Source organism: Notolabrus celidotus, chromosome 21 (genome assembly GCF_009762535.1).
Source record: "Notolabrus celidotus isolate fNotCel1 chromosome 21, fNotCel1.pri, whole genome shotgun sequence".
In the NCBI taxonomy this organism is placed as follows: Eukaryota; Metazoa; Chordata; class Actinopteri; order Labriformes; family Labridae; genus Notolabrus; species Notolabrus celidotus.
In genome coordinates, this window is record NC_048292.1 from 5,894,198 (window position 1) to 5,911,018 (window position 16,821).

Here is a 16,821-nt window from a genome sequence, read left to right on the forward strand (position 1 = left end):
ATCCTAACCCAAACACCATAATCCTAGCCTAAACACCTTAATCTGAACCCAAAAACCCTTAAGATTACCGACAGACCCTAATCCTAACCCAAACACCCTTATTATAACCCTTTCCACCCTTTCCACCCTCCATCTTGACCAAACACCCTAAGGACAACCAACAGACCCTAATCCTAACCCAAACCCCCTAATCTAAACCTAAACACCCTTTCCCTAACCCACCCCCCCATCCTGACCAAACACCCTTAAGACTACAGACAGACCCTAATCCTAACCCAAACACTCTTATTCAAACCTGAACACCCTAATCCTTACCCAAACACCCTTAAAACAACCGACTGACCCTAATCCTAACCCAATCACCATAATCTTAACCTTAACTCCCTTTTCCTAACTTGAACACCCTAATCCTGACCCAAAAACCCATATAGTAAGCCAACCCCACCAATCCCAATCCTAGTCCTAACCCAACACAAACTGAATTAGATAAAAATGTCCAGTTCCCATTATTTTTTTGTGAATACCCATCATGCATCCATCCATCCATGCTCTCAGATGTAAACAGCCCGTTTAGTCATGGCTTCACCTCTTCCTCTGAGCAGCACTGAGGCCCATTGTTGCTGCTTCATTAATGCACAGATTAACCTCCTTTACTCTCTCTCTGTCGGTGCAACAGTTTATCTGCAGTCCATTTACTTATGTGGTTATCATAGCCCGTGTCCCATCATCATGCCTCCTCCCCTTTCTCCCTCTTTCCCTTTTGTATCCCTCTCCCTCTATTTGTTCTCTTATTTGCTCTCCCCCTCCTTACTCTTCACCTCTTCCTCTATCTCTGATGCCTCTCTGGCGGCGATGGCGGCAGCGGCGGCCTCTGTAAGTGGTTATCGGAGAAAATTACGCTGCTGTTGCAAACAAATAGGCGCTGTTGTTGTGTTCTGTGTGGAGATGGAGATGGGGAAAGGGGGGCTCCGGTAAAAATCTGCCTGCTCCTGGCCATGAAGAAAGCACCTCCATTAAGGATTCAGGGGAGGGCTGGCCACCAGACAGCTGGGCCTAATGGCACAGGGAGGCTAATGCAGAGCTAACACACATACAAACACGCTGCACAGATAAGAGCTTGTAAACACGCAAACACACCTTTAAAATCACAGCTTATTGACCTATGGTGAAGAGCATATGTTCAGCAAACACACAGTAAATTAGAATCAGAAGGATATGGATGAACATCTCATCGAGCAGGGCCGGGAACACAAAGACATACAAACACAAACACACACAGAAGAGTTTGAGATCTCACTCTGAGCCAAAAACCAACAGTCAATATCTGAAACCCTCTAAATCTTATCTGAGATCGTAAACATCACAATCAGATGTACGGCTGTGTCTCTCTTGTAATGCATTTAATGCAGCTGGTTACAGAGGCCTGCAGTCAGCACTTCATCTCAGGGAGTCAAACCAACACCAGGGCTAAGTGATTAACACGACTCAGAGAGAAGTTTCAGAAGGGAAGCCCTCAGCAGCAAGGGAAGGCGGATACCACATCACGGACTCATTTCTCAGCAGTGAACTTTAAAAGGTTTTCCCACATCCCAAGTGACCCCCACTTCCCCACTGTTGCCCTTGGTCCCCACTGACTACCAGGTCTCCACTGACCCCCACGTCCCCATTGTCACCCACGTCCCCACTCACCCCCAAGCCCCCACTGACTTCCAGGTCCCCATTGTCACCCACTTCTCCACCGTCCCCACCACATCCCACGCCCCGCTGACTTCCAGGTCCACACTGTCGCCCCTATCCTTGCTGTCACCACTGCCCCCTAAAACCCCCATGACCCCTACATCTCAAATGACCCCAAATGTCCCTTCTGTCCCCCATGTCCACACTGACCCCCACGTCCCAAATTAACCCAGTGTCCCTTCTGTCCCCAAGGTCCCCACTGAACCCCAGGTCCCAAATGAACCTAGTGTCCCTTCTGGCCCCCTATGTCCCCACTGTCCCCAAGGTCCCCACTGACCCTAATATCCCTTCTGTCTCCCATGTCCCCAAGGTCCCCACTGTCCCCAATGTCTCCACTATCCCCTAGGTCCCCACTGACCCCCATGTCCCAAATGAACCCAGTGTCCCTTCTGGCCCCCTATGTCCCCACTGTCCCCCAGGTCGCTACTGACCCCCATGTCCCAAATTAACCCAGTGTCCCTTCTGTCCCATGTCTCCACTGTCCCCAAGGTCCCAAATGACCATCTTGCCCCTTCTGTCCCCCAGGCCCCCACTGACCCCCAAGTCCCAAATGACCCCCATGTCCCCACTATCCCCCAGGTACCCACTGCCCCCATGTCCCTGCTGATTGTCTCCACCTATGCTCCAGTTTGTAGTGTCAGGACCTAAACAGCAGCAGAAGGACCCAACCTGTGCTCCTCTGGTGGAGCATCATCTGGTCTCAGTTTACTGAGTCCATCCTCTCAAAGTATTTGAGACAAAAACTCTGGGAAGATGTTGAGAAGGATAATTCATGTTGTGGTTTGGAAGCTGAAAATCAATATCAGCTCACTGTCCACTTGATTGCTTGATCCTGGGCCTTCAGCCGTGTCAGACAACACTCATCAGCACGGAGACCTGCACACACTCTGATGTTCAAGCTCTCTCTGAAGATGAGAAAACTACGAGGCTTTGTGGATCAGCACAGAATAGTGAAGGTGTTATAGACTCACATGATGTTGGGCAGCCCAACAACATGGTGGGAGTGACCAAGTCTCACAATGCTTTATTTATGACTCAAGTTACCACCCCCTGCGCCTGCAGGTCTTTGGGCCTTCCCCAAAGTGTGTCACTTAAGGAGGCAAGTCAAGGTAACGAGGCTGTGTTAAGAAGCAAAGTAAGAAAAAGGTAACTCACAGGGGACTGTGCGGAGGTAGAGGTTGTCCCGGATGATCTGCTGCAGCTCGTGGTCCACTGAGCCTTTCTGGAAGCGCAGGTTGAGGTAGTGGCGCAGGTCCTTGTCTATCACGCCCCCTGGAGGAACACAAGGGACAGGAGTGAGTAATCAAAGTCAGACCTTCTCCATCACATCAATCACTCTGACAGCAAAGGCTGTGTTAGGACGTAAAGAAATTGCTTGTGGAAAGCCAAAAACAGTCAGACCTTGTTGTGAAGCGGGAACGGCTGGATGTGTTTGTGAACCACTGGGATAAAAAATAGCCTGACTCACTGTGTTTGTTTTTGCAGTTACCAAACTTCCAAGAAAACACTGCAGCGACAAATGACCCAGAAATCACAGAAAACCACGGAACATATTTGAATTCACTACATCCATACAAACAAACACAGGCAACGCTAATGAACACACTCTGCCCTCTGCAGGACTCAGCACCTGTCAAGTGCCGCCACGGATTGGTGGAGGTGTTAATTGGAGCGGCGGCCGAACATGTGTGGAGAAATGTCCACGTATAAATCACCCGTTGACTTCCCCTGGGGGCTTTTTTTTTTTTTTACTCCCCCTCCTCTCTCTCCCCTCATGTCACATCTCTCCAGCATAGTCCCAGTTCTCTGAATGGGCTTCCACTTTAAAACCAGTGAATCTGGCTGGCTCAGCAGGAAAGAGGATGGATTAAAAGGAGCAATGATGGTGGAAAGGAGGTAGAGGATAAGAGAGATGGAAGAAGGCAAGGGCAAATCCCATGGGGGGGGAGTAGAAAAGGGAGGAGTGGGCTAAAACAAGCATCAACTCCAGTTCTCCAACCGCCCAGAAATGCTCCATCTATCTACTCTGCCACACATTTCAAATGGAGGCAGGACAGGACGAATGAGAGGACGAAGAGGAAGAGGAGGAGGAGGAGGAGAAGGAGGGCACTCGTCTGACGTTACTTAAGGGATTCCTCATGGTGCTGCTTCTTTAACCAACACACTCGTCTTCTTCGTCTAAGCAGCAGAGGAGGCTGAGGAGACATTCGTCTAACCTTCAGCATCCTTTTTTTTTTTTAAAAGCAGCAACTTGGCACCGTGCCAAATAGCATTTAGCTCCCTTCACACACACACACACACACACACACACACACACACCCTCCCCTCCCAGCGTGATCCCGAGGCAGTGACATCCTTGCATGATACGCCAACTAACACACATGTCAGCAGCAACACACATGTGCAGGAGGACGTGTCGTCAAACATGCAGAACAGAGGAGGCTGTTAGGAGAATAATGAGCAGCTCATCGATTCAAGAATAACCCAGTTTGGAAGTTTTCTGTCATATCTGATGATCTATTATTCAGACTGTGGTTTTTCCATTACGTGCGCACACACACACAGATACACGCACGCACACACACGCATGCACTAATCCATCAGAGCTGAACTAATTCACGGAGCGCTGTGTAATAATCGCGCAAACCTGAATTACAGATACCGGCTCCATCTGTGTCAGAGACGTGGAGCGGCACGACCGGCCAATTTACATTTGCATGAGAAAAGACGGTAAGCCAATGAACGTGCACACTGAAAAGGTGAGCACACACGCACACACACGCACACACATACACACAGACACCGTTAATGGCACCTTTAGAGAGGAGAGTGGTCGTGCAGCGTTCTCAGTGCCACAGTCCTTTTTTTTTCCCCCCACAGGTTTTTGTGATGCAAATGAAAAATAATCTCCACCGAAGGAAATCTGGGGGCTGGATCTTTACCGGCTGGAACTCCACACTCCGGTCCGGATCCGTACTGTCCCTCAGGTCCCCAACTCTGTCAGCCAGTCCAGGTTTGTGAATCACCTCTCCTTGCACTCCACGGAGGAGAGATGAAACAGGAGAGCGCAGTAGAAATGAGTGACTGAGAGAAACCGAGGCAAAGAGGGAGCGTGTGTGTGTGTTTGTGAGAGAGAGAGAGAGGAAGAGAGCGGGAAAGAGGGGAGAAGTGTGTGTGTGCAAGGGAGAGGAAGAGCAAGCAGCGTTGAGCTCAGGCAGCAGAGACCAAGAGCACTGAGATCCCTTCTTCCAATTGCATCCCAGCAGATTCTCAGGTGCAACAACGCCCCCCTTCTGCAGCTCAGGGCACTGCATCTGTTTTATATGACACTTCCAGATTAAAAGCCATCCCCCCTGCCACATCACGAGCCCTCTCCTCTCATCGGCTTACAGCATCCACATGGCCTGGATCTGACCTTCTACCACTGTCAACAAGTACGGGGAGATACTCATCATCTATGAGCTGAGCTCGTCTGTGTCTCTCTCTCTCTCCTGCTGAACAGACATCCTGATTAGCTTTTGGTTTCTTTCTTTGTTAATGTCTCAAACTGAAGCATATTTCTGCTGTGCAGTCTTTCTGTTTTTCTCCTTCCTTCCTGTGGTGATGACACAGATTTATAAGCTCCTATAAACATTTGCAGGCTCGGCTTTAAAAGGCAGGAGCATCAAAATGGAACCAAACAATGTCAGATTTTATAGGTGTTATATCAGGCTCCAGCGCTGTAAACAAATAAGCAAGAGTGCAAAGATATTCAACTGTTCAGCAGTTCTATGCAATATACTGTCAAGGCTACAAGCACAGACAGAGTATCTCTATGTACAGGAGTACTAAAGCTTTACAACAATTTCATCATCTGTGGATTTTTGTCCTGATCATTAAGCTCACGTCCATCACAGTTTTCAGTGAAATATACATGAAATATACTCCAGCTGTAGTATGAAGGTAAACAAGAAAAGGAGCTGTTTTCATAGAGGCGTCATAAAGCCAACAATGACACTCACTATTTTGGAAATCTTGACACCAACTATTTTCCTGCTACGGTTGGAAACCAGCAGACGTGGAGATGAGGCCATGGCCTTCCCGCCTAACAAGCAGCTACAATAAGATGAGCAACAAGTAGCTACAACAAGAAGCTCCAACAAACGGCTTCAAAATGCAGCTACAACAAGACTGTATAACATGCTGCTATAACAAGGAGCTATAACATGCAGCTACAACAAACAACTGCAAAAAGCAGCTACAACATACAGCTACAACAGGCAGCCATAATAAGCAGCAAAAACAAGCAGTGATATCAAGCTGCTCCAACAAGAAGCTACAACAAACAGCTGCAACATGCCTTTACAGCAAACAGCTGCAACAAGCAGCTACAACATGCAGCTACAACAAGCAGCTGCAACATGCAGCTACAACAAGCAGCTGCAACAAGCAGCTACAACATGCAGCTACAACAAGCAGCTGCAACATGCAGCTACAACAAGCAGCTGCAACAAGAAGCTAAAACAAGCAGTTCCAACAAGCACCTATATCAAGCAGCTATATCAAGCCGCTACAACAGGCAGCCTTAATAAGCAGCCAAAAAAGGCACCTGCAACAAGAAGCTAAAACAAGCAGCTGCAACAAGAAGCTATAACAAGCAGTTCCAACAAGCAGCTACAACAAGCAGCTGCAACAAGAAGCTATAACAAGCAGTTCCAACAAGCAGATACAACAAGCAGCTGCAACAATAAGCTAAAACAAGCAGTTCCAACAAGCAGCTGCAACAGGCAGCCTTAATAAGAAGCTACAACATGCACCTCCAACAAGCAGCTGCAACAAGCAGCTACAACAAGCAGCTACAACAAGCAGCTGCAACAAGCAGCTACAACAACAAGCTGCATCATGTAGTTACAACCAGAAGCAGCAACAAACAACTATAAACAAGCAGCTACAACAAATGATACTCAACTTGACCTGGAAAGGCAAAAGTACAATGTACCTGCTATTTCAGTGTACGCTATTTCAACATTTCAGAGACTTAATCCCATCGAGCTGAACCTCTGTATTTACTGATGATATTGCCCCTCAGAGACCAAGAATTAACTGAGGATCCCAAACCATCTTGACTCGCTGAGCTCGTCTGGCTAAGTCACGCTAACTGAATCCCACGCCATGCAACCTGCTCAAGTTTCAGACCAGAAGATACAAGACCCTCCAGTTATATTCACAGAGAACTTCAAATATTCATGAGTTCGATCTGATTGACAAGCATCACCAGCTTTCCGTCATCTTACTGACTCTTCACAGCCTCCTGCTTCAGTTATTCTTCTCCAGATAATTCATCAAGCCCTTTAACTTTTGCCTCAAACATGACTTTCTGTTGATGTCTGAAGAACTGAGAGACCTGTCTCTTCAGGACTGACTGCATGTGACCATCAGAAAGAGGTTCTTTCACTGAGCAGCAGTTAGAGCACACACTGGTGACTGCAGCTCTCTTCAATATGGCCCAATATTTGGCCATGTTTCCAAAAATAGATTCTGTGTGTGTGTGTGCTCATACAGCAGTGCAAGAGAGTCCAATTCTTGCAGCAGCTCCACTGGTCTGGAGTCAGCGAGGCGCATGAGGGTGAAGGAGGTCATCTGAACAGATGTGATGCTCTTCTCTCGCTTTTCTCTTGAGGTTGTTCCTCATCAGCCGTCTGAGAGGAGTGCTATCACGACGTGGCTGAAATGTGACAATGCCGAAGGGGATATGTGTGACGGCGGAAATATGGAGGGGAGGGGACAGAAAAAGGAGGACATAAAAGCTACCTCATGAAAACAGACACGCTGATACTTCAACCAATCAGCAGGGCACAGGAGTAATCCCAAAGGTAATGACGACTTGTGCATTTATTCCCATTATTCAGATTTCACTGTGACCTTGAGGAATGGGGAAAAACGGTGACGTGCATGGAAGACAAGATAAAACGAGATGAAACGACTCATCCCTGCAGTTTAAGAAGCCTTCCTCGCGTGTTGACAGCCACATGCAGCCATTATAACAGTTTCCCAAACAGATGGGTGAATGAAAACCGTTGTTGCGCTGCACATGAAGAGAATCCACCATTTAGCTCAGCAGGTGTCATGTAAATCTCCTGGGAGGCCAAGGGAAGAGAAAGAACAGCCTGTGGAGACGCAAAAAAACAAGAGAGCAGCTGGTTCCTCGGGGGGATAGAGGTGCTGTAACAGCTAACTGCCTCATACCCTGGAACAAACCAGTGCAGCTCACAGAGGAGCGCTGGCTGCGGCTGCGACTTCAGGCAGGTGAAGCTGAGCTGCAGCAGCTTTCACTGATGAGGAAATGTCAGGTCTGAACGCCTGGGTTCCCAATCTGCTGCACACATCAATAAAAAATGATCTTTGTTGGGGTGATGGATTAGAGTCTTAGGTATCGTCTTCAGCAGGTACATTCAGAAAGTCAGTTTTGTCATCAGCTATGTCAGCGGCTGTCTGATAGTGGAGTCAGTTTGTCCATCACTTTGATAGAGATTAAAATATCTTGAGTGGTTCCAATGATGTTTTGTAGGAAGATGCATCGTCTCCAGAGGAGGAATCAGGGAGTTTGGTGGCTGTGAATAATTTTAGTTGATGTGAAAGATGAGCTGATGTGGTGGTAGACTTTGTAAATTGAAAAAGACTAACTGTTATAGTGTTTAATGTTACAGAAGGTAGTATGGTATAAAACCCTAAATGCATAGTAACACTAAAAACAGACATGACTCTGTAGTGGAAGTCACTGCATTAAAAACAGACATGACTCTGTAGTGGAAGTCACTGCATTAAAAACAGACATGACTCTGTAGTGGAAGTCACTGCACTAAAAAGAGACATTACTCTGTAGTGGAAGTCACTGCACTAAAAACAGACATGACTCTGTAGTGGAAGTCACTGCACTAAAAACAGACATGACTCTGTAGTGGAAGTCACTGCACTAAAAACAGACATGACTCTGTAGTGGAAGTCACTGCACTAAAAACAGACATGACTCTGTAGTGGAAGTCACTGCACTAAAAAGAGACATTACTCTGTAGTGGAAGTCACTGCATTATAACAGACATGACTCTGTAGTGGAAGTCTCTGCATTATAACAGACATGACTCTGTAGTGGAAGTCACTGCACTAAAAACAGACATGACTCTGTAGTGGAAGTCACTGCACTAAAAACAGACATGACTCTGTAGTGGAAATCACTGCATTATAACAGACATGACTCTGCAGTGGAAGTCACTGCATTATAACAGACATGACTCTGTAGTGGAAGTCACTGCATTAAAAACAGTCATGACTCTGTAGTGGAAGTCACTGCATTATAACAGACATGACTCTGTAGTGGAAGTCACTGCATTAAAAACAGTCATGACTCTGTAGTGGAAGTCACTGCATTATAACAGACATGACTCTGTAGTGGAAGTCACTGCACTAAAAACAGACATGACTCTGTAGTGGAAGTCACTGCATTATAACAGACATGACTCTGTAGTGGAAGTCACTGCATTATAAACAGACATGACTCTGTAGTGGAAGTCACTGCACTAAAAACAGACATGACTCTGTAGTGGAAGTCACTGCATTAAAACAGACATGACTCTGTAGTGGAAGTCACTGCACTAAAAACAGACATGACTCTGTAGTGGAAGTCACTGCATTATAACAGACATGACTCTGTAGTGGAAGTCACTGCATTAAAAACAGACATGACTCTGTAGTGGAAGTCACTGCACTTAAAACAGACATGACTCTGTAGTGGAAGTCACTGCATTAAAAACAGACATGACTCTGTAGTGGAAGTCACTGTATTAAAAACAGACATGACTCTGTAGTGGAAGTCACTGCATTATAACAGACATGACTCTGTAGTGGAAGTCACTGCATGGGCTCAAAATCACTTCAAAAGCCAAATGCAGGTTCAAACTGAACCCTTCAAAGAGAACACCATATAAAAACATGATCCAGAAACACAGAAGACTCCACTGGACCTGAGCTCGTTTAAGATGGACTGAGGGGAAGTAGAAAACTGTCCTGCAGTCTGATGAATCTGAATCTGACATTCTTTTTGGAAATCATGGACGCTGTGTCCCCCGCTCTAAAGAGGAGAGGGACCACCCGGCTTGAGCCGTGTCTCAGTGCACAATCACATTAATGATGAACTGATTTAAGAATTCTAATTGAATGTGTCAGGTTGCAGTATTAGTGTTTTATTCCTGTAAATGTAGGTTATTAAACACATATGGATACTCTGAGCATGTGTCTGATATCTGTCCTGTAGGGTTGTATCTGGAATATTCTGCCGCAGACTGAAGCTCCTTTCAAACATTTCTGCTGGGACTGAATGTTTGTTTCAGGATTCTGTATCATCACAGATTCTCGTACTGAGCCAAATGAATGGTTCATCTCTCATCAGACGATGGCTAAATGAATAATTCAGCACTCTTCAACGCGTGAGACCACTTAACCGTGAATCAAATCCAACTCAAACCAGAACATTAAACTCTAAACCTGCTAGGTGACCATCTGATAGCAGATTTATAAAGTCTACCACGCTGGTTTAGATTCAAATATGTGTTGGTGCTGAGACGTTTCCCCTCTGGCGAATCCCTGCATCAGTTATTGAACCTTAAAAAAGAAATCATACTCTTACCACATGGGCTGACCGGCTGCAGAGCTCATCTCAGACTGAATACACACAGAGCTCAGGAGGAGCTTGGTTTAAAAAGAGCCTGCAAGGTCATCATGGACATGACCACCAAACACGCAGGCATGTAAAACACTCCGAGTGTTAACAAACAGAGTTGTTGAGCGTCGTGACAGCTGAGTGTTTAAAGTCTCCCGCTGAAGTCTGAAAACTTTCTTCTCTGTCAGAAAAAAAATCCAGCGTGGAGTCTGTGTGAGCGCTGACAGTCAGACAGAGCTTCAAGCGCCATCACAAGCGCCGAACTGACAATATTTATCACTCCCCGCTCTGGGGGCACCCGTTGGCGCTCGCATATGTAGCATTATCATGCTGTGCGTGTGTGTGTGTTAAAGTGGGAGTGAGTGCCAGCAGACAGCTGTTTGGATAATCAGACTAATTAAAAGATCAGGATGGGCTTCAAACCTTGCCAGTTTCAGCAGACACACACTGCGCTCTGTTGATTAGTCGTCAGTGAACATGTATGAAGCCAACACTGTGGTGAATGTGTGTGAATCTATCAACACCAACTGGTTTCAGATGGATTAACGTGCATACACAAACATGCACAAGGACGACAATAAATGTTGCTGGGACAAATCTGCTGTTGGTTCCATGTGATGGACCAGCTTCTCTTCTCTGCAGCGTCACTTAAAAACATTTGCTAACAGACGGAATAGTTGAGTTCTCTACTCTCTTGCTCCATCTGAACAGCTTCTAATAGATTGACAGAGACACCCCCAACCACGTCCAATGATTGGGCACTTTGGTATGGTAATGCATAGAGCCTGCACGGGCCGGCACATGTTGATTTAGCCACCTGTTCCAGTCAGAACCATAGACTGTATAAATAATGGACAGCGTCCCTCTGCCTTTTTCCATTGTATGGTTTTGAAGCCAAAATATCCTGTTCCAGAACGCTGACATCTTGTACATTTTCTGCAGCCAGAGTCTGTGCAGTAGGGAATTTCTGCCCTACAGCGTAGCGTCCCGAGGTCCTACGGAGTTTCTCTCTACGGCAGCTGTCAATCAAAGCAAACCAGGATGTAAAACCCCGTTTTTTAAACTCTAATAACTAACGAAAAAGAAACTTTTCAGAAAAAAGAGGCCTTGGACACAAAACAGTCAAATAATAACTACATATCACCACAGCATACGGATGTGAGAAACATTCGTACGACGTGTATTTACTTTTTTAAAGTTTGATCTCAGCCCCATTCAAATGAATGAGGGAGACCTATACTGCAGTCAGCCACTAGGGGGAGCAGATTTTGTGGTGGCCTCACTTCGAGCTGAGCGAGATGACGTCCATTTTATATACAGTCTATGGTCAGAACCTGATGCTATAGATGAGGTCACATGTGCAAAAGTGAAAATGAAGACATGAAACAAAATAAGCTGGAACTTTAGGCTTAAAACTTTCCTTTTTGATAAAGCTTATAATTACAGCTGGCTCAGGCTTGGACCAGCTCTTATGCTGCTATAGGCTTAGACTGCCGGGGGAACTGACACACTGGGATCCCGTCTTTCCCTCTTGTCCCATCACAGTTACTAACCATAGACCTTTCTGGAGTCCCCGAGCTCCCTTGTCTCGTGGGTTCCTCTGACTCGCTCAGAAGACATCCTGCTGTTGTGGGCAATCCAGACTACTGCTGCTACAACTACTACTATCCATTTCACCACTATCATCTCCCTCTCTCTCATTTCATCTCCTCCATCCCTCTTTCCAGCCTCAACACGGTCGAGGGAGATGGCTGCCTAACAAGTCTGGTCCTCCTGGAGGTTTCTGCCTGTTAAAGGAAGTTTGTCCTTGCCACTGTAACTTGCTTAATGCTGCAAAGTGCTCTGCTCATGGTGGATTAAGATGAGATCAGACTGAGTCCTGTCTGTAAGATGGGACTGGATCTTATCCTGTCTTGATGCTGGGTCTTTATTAATAATATAACATAGAGTACGGTCTAGACCTGCTCTCTTTGTAAAAGCGTCTTGAGATAACGTTTGCTGTGATTTGGCACAACATAAACCAGAACCTGGAGGACTAACCCTGTTTCTACAGACGGTCGTTGTTTGCGTCTTCCAACCAGGATCATTACCTGAGCCTAACCAAGCAGCATGAGCTACACAAAAGGTCCCTGACATAATGGTCAGGGTTGATTTTCACATGAAACTGTCCAAACTGTAACATGGTTTGGTTAGACAGTATAAAATGCCATGTGTACTTTGTTATGGTTTGGAAGACAGAAATAGGTCGAACACTGTTATCTGTTTAATTTAAAGGGTTTGATGTTTAAGAGGAAGAGCCTGAGGAAGCAGAGTATTTCTCAGTCATCGTGACTGAAATCAAAAGTACACATTTGACTGTCTGTTCACAAAATCCTCAGACTACAGAAGCTATTTCTGTTTGCAAAGAAAAAGACTTAAGCAACTGAACTAATCTCCTGAAAAAGCAGAACCTGAGCCTGGAAACACACAACCACTCAGTGATCCAGCTCTCCAAACCCCACAGGTGATTACTTGGCGTACCTTCCTTCTGGAACTTTAAGCTGACCATCCCCAGTTCACCCAACGCCGTGGAAATTCACTCAGCCTACCAGCTGCCTGCTTGTGCGAGCACGTCTCCTGGAGGGGGGGGGAGGCCTGGCCTGTTTCATCCTGGGAGCGGGGCGCTGAAAGTGCTGGTGGAGCAGGTAATGGAATATGTCCCTCCCACGGCCATGCTAAGCAGTGGATTGATGGGGAACAGCATGGGAGAGCAGGCTGGTGCTAAATAATTCTGAGCCTGCACTGTGCTGAGACACATATGGCTCCATTTATACCCATCAACATGTGATGTTTGTCCAGATTTCCTTTTTGGAAAAGCACCATCACACTGTTAGTGATCGTCCACGGTATAAGCATGACACCGTGTCTCCTGGTGAGTGTTGATGTCGTTTTTGGCACCAGTTGCTGCGTGTCCCTACATCTGTATTTCCTGGTAAGATGTCGGTCTTTCAGCAGGAAAAGTTGGCTGAACTTCATGTGAACCTGACTTTGCATAAAAGCATGTGATTATACAAGGTGCTCTGTCTCCACTCAGCAGACTCATTGACATGCAGGTAAGCTACTGGGTGAGCACCGGCTGTGATTGGGATGCGGGTGCATGGCTGGGCGAACGCTAACCAACTACTGTAACAATTATGAGTGAGCGCTCGCAGCTGGAGACGGCACACACTGTAGGTCTGGAGAGTCCGTCGATGATATCTGACACTAAAGAATTATTCTTTACTCCAGTGAGACGTTTCAAGACCAGATTAGTCTCAAATCCATGTGTCATGATATTGATTGATTGAATGAGAAGATCAGTTTGATTATCTTTACCAAACTGTTCAGACTTTTGTGCTCTCTGAACTGCAACATTATTTTCAGATACAACCCTTCTCTCATCGGTTATTTCAAAGTTTGTGTTCAGCACTTCAGTTTTTTGACTCAGAAGAAGGTTGCCAGATTATCAAACTCATAAAAGGCACAAACTACAGCTTTATTTATTTTGCTTGTTTCCCATTAGCGCCAACTTTTTGTGATTCGTGTCTGAAACGGTTTCTTGGATTTCAAACGAGGAACGATCTCCTCACTTAACATCACTCAGAGCCGTCTGCAGCTCGTATAATGAAGGAGGAGGAGACGATCAGCTCTGAATCAGTTTATGATATTCATGTCAGATGGTTATTAAACCAGATTAAATTAACACAGATGCATTTATATGACCCAAGTTTACATTAATATGGGTCTGGATTTAGCCTAATGGTTGGGTCGTGCACCCATACAGCCGGCGGCTCCGTTCCTGCATGTCATTCCTTCATCATCTCCCTGTTTCCTGTCCTCTCCTCTTTAAAATAAAGGTGTAAAAGTCCCCAAAAATATAACTTAAAATAATAATAATGATATTGATTATAAAGTCTGAAGCTGGTCCCAGGAACTCAGTGTCAGAGGAAGAACAACTGCATGGGGGAACTGACACACTGCAATCCTGTCTTCCCTTCTTAACCCATTAAAGGTACTAACCATAGATCTTGGAGTCCCTGAGCTCCCTTGTCTAATAGGTTCCTCTGACTCTCTACCATAGACGGCCTGCTGCTGTGGACGCTCCAGACTACAGCTGGTACAAATACTACTATCCACCTCCTCACTATCATCTCTCTCTTTTCATCTCCTCTATCCCTCTTTCCAACCCTAACTCGGTCTCAGCAGATGTGTGTCTACCATGAGTCTGGTTCTGCTGGAGGGTTCTGCCTGTTAAAGGAAGTTTGTCTTTGCAGCTGTAACTTGCTAAAAGCTGTAAAGTGCTCTGCTCATGGTGGATTCAGATGAAATCAGACCTAAGATGGGATGGGACCTCTGTGTTATTCAGCCTCTGGATTTTGAAGGCTGCAGTTTGACTCTCGGTTAGGGAAAGGGATCAGACCAGGCTCGTTTGAGCTTATTGATACTCCCATCGAGTCTCAGGTGATCTGATGTAGCCCTCTAACTGAAGTCGAGTCCCTTCACTGCATGGCTCCAGTTTACTAAGGCACAACACAGGAAGGAAGCTAAATGCTTTCAATGCTGCAGAATAATTTCTTGTAAGTGCAGTGTCATGGCAACCTCCACGGCTGAAGACATCAGCACTGTGCATCCACATCGATCAAACTGCAGGACAGTCATCTTCCTCCTGTGATATGCTCTCAAACCTTAGATCAAGTTCAAACTAAAAGGAGTAACCCGGTGTTGAACCTGTGCTGACATTAACAGGTTAACAGCCATTACACAAACGGGACCATTAGTTTTAACGTACCGTTATGGAACGGCCCATTTGGCCGTGGCATTAACCGCATGCATGACTGCAAATAACTGGCCAATTAACTAATTGCGCGATGAAAGCGAGGCTGGTGCAAAGCGTCATATGTCCAGGGAACCTCCTGGAAAACCCTGATCCAACAGATTCGAACTGTGCATGCCTACTACGCATAAACAACAATAAACATGGTGAGTGGTACCGGTGTGACTGAGAGAAGGTCAAGAAAAAAATATTTTTCAGCAGAAGAAGAAATGGACATTTTATTACAAGAATATAGAATGAACAAACAGCTGTTATCAGCAAGTCAATCGTCAAAGATAACAAACAAGGAGAAAAGGAACGTTTGGATTAAGATATTGAACCGGGTAAATGAGTGTGGTGTTTTTGAGAGCACAGAAGAAGACCTACAAAATTAAATAAGCAACATGAAAGCGGCGTATTTCGTCTTAAACTGTAACGCATAAGCACGATGTCCTCCATCCTTTAAACAGGGGGCTCTCAAACCTTTTGGAGCCAGGGACCCCTCACAGGTGAGAAAATTTTCCAAGGACCCCCTCATAATTGTAACATAGATTAAGCACATGCTAACTACCATTTGCACTCATAGTTGCCCTTGGAACAGTTTGTATTGTAAAACTTATCAATGTAAATACTTCAGACCTGTTCCATAGTGATACACAGAAAACACTTCAATTTGAATCAAGTAAATACAACTTGTATACTTTAAAACAGAGGGTCATTTCATTCCTTGTGGACTCAACATGACAACATTTATACTTTTCAAGAAAGAAAAAAAATTAACAGTAGCAAGATTCACATATCCCTTCAAGCCACCAAATGGTATCCTAACAATGGTGTATATGCTGTTTTTAATGACACAGCACAGTTTTATAATTTATTAGAAATGTATTCTAATTATTTCACAGACCCCCACGCTATGGTACACTGACCCCCAGGGGTCCCAGGACCCCACTTTGAGAACCACTGCTTCAAACAGCCTAACAAGTGCAGTAATCCTGCCGTTAGCACCTGTAATGGTGAGGTCTACCACCATTAGATGTAATGCTTTGTTGGGGCGTTAACCTGGACCATGCAAACCACTAATCGTTTTCTTTTTCACCATTAGTACAAACGGCCCGTTTTCATCGCTAATGGCTGGACGTGCATACGGGCCCAGGTGACAAAAGGTTACCTGATGATGTGTCTGAGGTCAGGTCAATGAAAGGACTACAAACATCATCAACACAAATGATCTGTTAAAGTGATCAATGTCACGTCTCTATTTAGAATAGGAAGCTTGGACAGTTAAAGAGACTTGATGATTGAACCCTCATAATAGAAATGAATGCTCCCCTTCCTCAAACTGGAGGTCACAGCTCAAGCCCTCGTTTGTCTGGCAGTTATAAACCTCTTGAAATGAGCTTTAAACAAACTCTGAGTCATCTCTGTGCTTGCTTGGAGAGCATCAACCCAAACACAGTTTATCAATGAGCAGCTGATGTGAGCCAAAGGTTGGGTGAGTGTTCTGACTGAAGCTGTGCGCCGATGTTAAATCATGTCTTGACCTCCCGTTGGCCTCCGT

The 16,821-nt window shown here is 45.6% G+C and overlaps 1 protein-coding gene across 2 annotated transcripts in view; it reads right to left on the bottom strand.

The window, feature by feature from the left end:
* Positions 1–16,821, bottom strand: part of magi2a (membrane associated guanylate kinase, WW and PDZ domain containing 2a) — a 330,301-nt gene that overhangs the window by 224,268 nt on the left and 89,212 nt on the right. For both annotated transcript variants that reach the window (XM_034674120.1, XM_034674119.1), the window contains exon 2: positions 2,893–3,009. In XM_034674120.1, the coding sequence (XP_034530011.1) occupies positions 2,893–3,009 (117 nt within the window). The remainder of the gene's footprint in view (positions 1–2,892; positions 3,010–16,821) is intronic.